Here is a 5,587-nt window from a genome sequence, read left to right on the forward strand (position 1 = left end):
AAAAGAAAGAAAAGCTTCGCCTGTCTCCAGGCTCTATAAATGCCATTGATTTATTCTCTCCCCCCCGACACACACACACACACACACATATAAGGAGGGGAGGGGACTGGAATTGGGCTAGCGGATTGGAGGAGTGCGGTGAGCAAGGAGGGATATGAAGGAGGAGGAGGAGGAGGGGTGGGGAGGGGGCTCCCGCTCCCCTCCCCCTGCCTCCCCTTGCCTCCCCCTCCAGACAGCTGAAGACCCCCTCCGTCTCGCTTTCTCCCCCATACCCGCTCCGGAGGTTCCCCCCCTCCCAACTCCCCCTGCTGGGGACGCAGCTTCCCTGCCCCCCTCCGGGATCCCTGCTCCTTTGGCTCCGCCCCTTTGTGATTGAAACGCCGATCACGTCGCGAGGAGGCGGGGGCGGGGGGAAGGGGAGGCTGGGGAAGAGCCGAGCCGAGCCTGGGCTTCGACAAGAGCGGCCCCTCTCCCGTAGAAGAGCGACTGGGCGGGCAGGCGGGCGAGCAAGGCAGGCGGGCAAGCGAAGCCAGCAACAAGTGCGCAGGGAGGCAGGCGAGGCGAGGGAGGGAGAACGCTGACGTCAGCGAGCGGAGTATTATGGTCTGGGCTGTGCTGGCTGCTGCCGCCGCCGCCGCCGCCGCCGCTTTTCTGCTGCCAGCGGCCGAGTAAACATGGAGCTCTCCGCCGTGGGCGAGAGGGTCTTCGCGGCCGAGGCCTTGCTCAAGAGACGCATCCGGAAAGTAGGTGCTCCGGCGCCGCCTGGCAGCGCAGGCTCGGCTTTGTGCGCGCGGCACCGAACCCGCCAGGCCCGCCCGAGGCCGCAGGCAGGCAGGCAGGCAGGCAGAGGAGCTGGGCTCTCCGCACGGCTCCCTCCTTTCTGCAGCAGCGCTTTGCTGCCTGCCGCTCCCCCTTTCGGCTCGCGCTGCGCAGATTGCCACCATCTCTCGAGCGTCGCCGACCCTTCCCTCCCCCTCCCCCCTCTTAAATGCATGCACGTTTTTGGCTGCTGCGGCTATCTATTTTTTTTTGCACGCAGCTCTGCATGCATCTATTAGAACCCGGCTTGCAGCACGCCCCCTTTTTTTTCATGCATGGAGATATTTTATTTTTTCCGCCCTTGCAGCTTTTTTTTGCCTTTGCGTTTTCGTGGCATGCTTTTGGGGGCTGCTTGGGGGTTTTGGGTTTTTTGTTTTTTTTTGTAATTGACGCATGCGGTCGGGAACACCTTTGGTTTTCATAGCGAGTATGGAATTGTAGCGCCGTTTAATTTGGTAGGCTCTCCTGAAATGCGGGCTCATTTGTTTCTTCTTGACAACTGCAGGGTCGGATGGAATATCTGGTGAAATGGAAAGGCTGGTCTCAGAAGTAAGTAGAGCTCAGGGTAGTCTAATGTAGATAGGTAGCAAAAATTGCAGTAGGACTGGAAATAATGTTTTGTGGAGTAGACCGAGGGACTCCCCCCTCCCCCCAAGCTATCCTCCACTGCTGTGTTTTGGAACATCATGGGGGTGGTGGTGTTATTTTCTCTCTCTCTTTTTTTTCCTCCTCCTTCTCTGTTGGACTTTCTTTTACTTTTTGCTAGGTACAGCACCTGGGAACCCGAGGAAAACATTCTAGATGCCCGCCTCCTTGCTGCTTTTGAGGAAAGGTATGTCTATTTGAGGAAACTTACAGCTTTATTAGTGCTGTAACACTGTGTTTTAGAGCACTATTAAATCATTCTATGTCCTCATAATGCCTGCATTTGTGTTTTTTCCCCCTTAAAAACCACATTTAGGGAAAGAGAAATGGAACTTTATGGTCCTAAGAAACGTGGCCCCAAACCCAAAACCTTCCTTTTAAAGGTAAGAAAAACAAGTGCAAAGAGCCATGTGTTTTATGAGTTTCTGTTGGGATCATAATGGAAAATGCAACTTTTTTTTCTTAATTAAAAGGTCGAAATCTGAAGAACCAACTTCTTTTCTGCTCTCTGTCTCTGAATGTGTGTGTGGATGTCTGGGTTTGAGTGTGGGGAGGGGGTCACTCTGCCTTTGTTTTGATAACATTGTTGGAACATAGGACTAAAGAAGTGTAGTTGCTTTCACTCTTTTGCAGGCCCAGGCCAAAGCCAAAGCCAAAACATATGAATTCCGTAGTGACTCTGCTAGGGGCCTCCGGGTACCTTATCCTGGACGATCTCCCCAGGACCTGGGCTCTACTTCCCGGGCTAGAGAAGGACTGAGACAGATTCCATTGCCCCCTCAAAGCAGCTCCACCACCTCTACCCCCAGCATGCCTCGAATGGAGCCCATCCAGGAAAACAGGGTGGGGATAGAGGAAGACCGACCTGAAGCCTTCAAAAAACGAGGTCCAAAGCCCAGGAAAGACCTGCCCGAAATGGCAGAGGTTGCCTCAAAGCGGAAGTCAATGGAGCCTGGCGACAAGATGGTGGTGGACTACTTAAAAGCTAGAAAATTGGAAGAGACAGATAACTCTGGGACAGCAAAATTCAGTTCGGGACACAGTGTGATCCAGTTAGCCCGGAGACGAGAGCCTGAGTTACCCAGTGTTGTTCCCAACCCAAGGGCGGAAACTGGCATGAAACTGGGTGCACCTGAGACTTACCCTCCTAGACTGACCAAGCACAGGGCGGATTTCTTGGATTCCAAAGGGCAAAGTGGTTTGGACTTGGGGGCTTCTAAGATCTTGCATAGCTCTGCAAACCAAGGCAGCTTATATCGTGATGGCATAGGGACGCAGGCTGGCAGGCCTTCTCTCATCGCCCGCATCCCTGTCTCCCGGATCCTGGGTGACCCAGAAGAAGAACCTTGGAGCCCATCTCTCAACAATTTGGAGAAAGTAGTAGTGACTGACGTGACATCCAATTTCTTGACAGTAACCATCAAGGAGAGCAGCACAGACCAAGGGTTCTTTAAAGAAAAACGGTGAATTCCTTCAGAGAAGAGAAGTCATTGAAAGGCTTTGGATAGAGGTCGGCTGAATTGGGATTTAATTTTTTTTAACTTTTTATTTTAAAGCTTTTTGGGACAGGGTTGCTTGTCAAACATCTGTCCTTAATTCTTTTCTTTATCTCTCCCTCCCCACCCAAACCTTGCCACCAATTTCAATTTTGGTTGAAAAAAATTATCTCTAGAGTTATATTTTCTATTAGATGTAAATATGCTATTTAAAGAAAAATACATATATCTATCTATATATATATCTATATACATACATATAAATATATATATTTCAACTCTTAAGTTGTTTGATTGTTGCTTTTTTAATTTAAGGCCTTTGGAGAAGGATATTAAAACAGAAGTGATGCATCTCTTGCCTCAACTGCAAGAGCTGGTGTGTAGATAATGAATGATCCTGTTAATCAATCATAATACCTTGGTTTAATCCCCCCCACCCCAATTCTCCTTCCTTCCCACAAATATGATGTTGACTGAAAATATGGGGATATTATATTCATCTGGGGATTGAAAAAGCTCCAGTTTTTTTTTTAAATTGTTATAAGGTGTTGCTTTGTACAATCAAGTGTGCTGTATACACAACTGTTCTGGCTGGACAGCTGAAGTAAGCACTTGACTTTACAGTATTGTCTTGCTTTGTTTTGCTCCAGTTGAAAAAAAAGTTGTTGCTCTAAAAAGTGTCCATTAAAAACAGTTGAAAGATGTTTTAGCAAAGAAGTATTAACTTGAATACCTTTTCTTGCAAGGGAGAAGGGGATGTGTTAAGATTTTTTTTAAAGTGTAGCTGCTGTTATGCACTTTAATATGACTGTCATAGGGGGAAAGTGGGAGTAGTAGAAGAAATTGAGCTGATAGTTTAATTTAATTTTGATTTCTCTCTCTCTCTTTCTTGATCTTTTGCCTGCTCACTCCAATAAGAAAATCTGTTTACATTCCTTACATGCCAGAAAGTTGGGGAGGAAAGCATCTGACTGGTCATATTCTCAGTGTTCCTGCTGTTATTTTGAAAGTGGATTTTCCAGCCTCCCCCAATGTTTGTAGTTCCTTTGTAGGCTGTTAGATTAACATGTGGCACAACATCACTGTTTTCTTCATACATTCTCAATCTCTGATTAAGGATACAAGACAACTTCCCATGTAATGGGCCTGGGAAAGACCAGAGTTTCAGAGTTAGCTGTTTTTATAGCTAAATTTCTTTCATTTTTTTAAAAGAAAGAAGCATCTGTTCTGATTCCTCCTCCCCCCCCCCCCAAATTTCCAAGCCAAGTGATTTAAAAAATGCTTGTCAACTTTAAACAAACATTTAAACCATTTCTCTACTCCCTTGAAGATGAACTTGCTTAGCTTTTCATGAAAAGGGTTTGGTTGTGCTTTATTCTGTAAAGCTCCTGATTAATAGGGGACACGCAGAGGAAATTGGGGGAAGGGTCGCTTCCTCTGCTTTTAGCAGGTGCTGTGGTGTCCCAATAGATATTGATTTAAGCATCTTTTGTTGGTTCAAAAAGCACAAATCTGTCTCACAGCCCCTAAGGGCCTAGCAGGGGGATGTGTTGACTTCTCTGTTCTTTTTCTGAATGGCTGAAATCACTGTGCCCTTTTAACACACTTTCTAATTGGGGGGAGTGAACAGGGCATGAAACTATGTGTGGCCTAATAAGAAGAGACAAGGAGAAAATCAGGTGAACCCCAAGTTGCAAGAAGCAAAAATGCCCTGGTCATTTCTGGGCTCAGATAGAAATATGGTTTCATAGCCCACCTATCTCCTCCATGCTTATTGGAGGTAGGATTTTTTCCACCAATACCAACATGGGCATTTTGTTTAGATTGTGCTGAAGAAGTAAGCTTCAATTTTTTCCCTCCTGTTCACCCTCCCTTTCTTATTTAAAGGAAAACCAATATTTTAAATTCCAGTCAGCTCAAAGCATTTCTGTAGCTCTGCAAATCTGTTGAGTTCAACCAGGGGTGAGGAAGCATGTCAGCATATGTGTTTGTTGACAGTGATTCCATATAGTTTAGAGCTGGAGTGGGGAAGAGGGGAGAATGCCTAGGAAGTATATTTCCTGGGTAGAAGCAATCCTTAAGTGCTCTCCTTAATTCCTCAGGTGTCAAAGGTGGTATATGCCCCCTGTGATGTGGGTTTCTAGAGGCACACACATGGGTATATAAAAGCTAGACCGACATGTGAGTGTATCTGTCTATGTACATAGTTACATATATTGAATGTATGTGGGTGTGAGTTATTTAATTCTCTTTTAAGATTTGTAAAAGGAAAAAAAAAATTATTGAACTGGCCTCAGAGTCTCATAAGTGAAGCTTAAGTAGGTGTCTTCTGCAAATGTGGAATGTCTAATACAGTACCTGCTTTTTTGTGAATTGAAATATATATAATTCTTTGTAAATAGAGACTTGGCTTTGTTTCATTTGTTGCTCTCTGGGATAAAAGACTCCTCTTCCTGATTCACAGTTCTGAGGGTCACCCTATCTTGCCTTGCTTGTGGGAAAAGAACACTTAGCTGCCCCTTGGCTCATTCAGCAGTTCCTCTGATATGAGGTTGGGATGGAGTGCACCAGCCCATTTCCTGAGCTAGGTATGACAATTGGGAAAATATGGTGCTACCCCCTTGCCC

General features: G+C 46.3%; 1 protein-coding gene across 1 annotated transcript; it reads left to right on the forward strand.

Moving 5' to 3' along the window:
- Positions 1-414: 414 nt before the first annotated feature.
- Positions 415-5,361, forward strand: CBX8 (chromobox 8). Its single transcript, XM_081936367.1, has 5 exons — positions 415-743; positions 1,325-1,368; positions 1,586-1,651; positions 1,781-1,847; positions 2,098-5,361. The coding sequence occupies exons 1-5, from the start codon at positions 675-677 to the stop codon at positions 2,929-2,931; spliced, it is 1,080 nt and encodes a 359-aa protein (XP_081792493.1). The 5' UTR covers positions 415-674; the 3' UTR covers positions 2,932-5,361.
- Positions 5,362-5,587: the final 226 nt, after the last annotated feature.

This window comes from Natrix helvetica (assembly GCF_964273705.1).
Source record: "Natrix helvetica genome assembly, chromosome: 1".
Taxonomy (NCBI): domain Eukaryota; kingdom Metazoa; phylum Chordata; class Lepidosauria; order Squamata; family Natricidae; genus Natrix; species Natrix helvetica.

Bases quoted from the DNA above. Each gene is read 5' to 3' on its own strand.
- CBX8 (XM_081936367.1), top strand. From the start codon at position 675: ATGGAGCTCTCCGCCGTGGGCGAGAGGGTCTTCGCGGCCGAGGCCTTG. The intron at 1,652-1,780 runs GTATGTCTATTT...AACCACATTTAG, and splicing joins CTTGCTGCTTTTGAGGAAAG to GGAAAGAGAAATGGAACTTT. The intron at 1,848-2,097 runs GTAAGAAAAACA...ACTCTTTTGCAG, and splicing joins CCAAAACCTTCCTTTTAAAG to GCCCAGGCCAAAGCCAAAGC.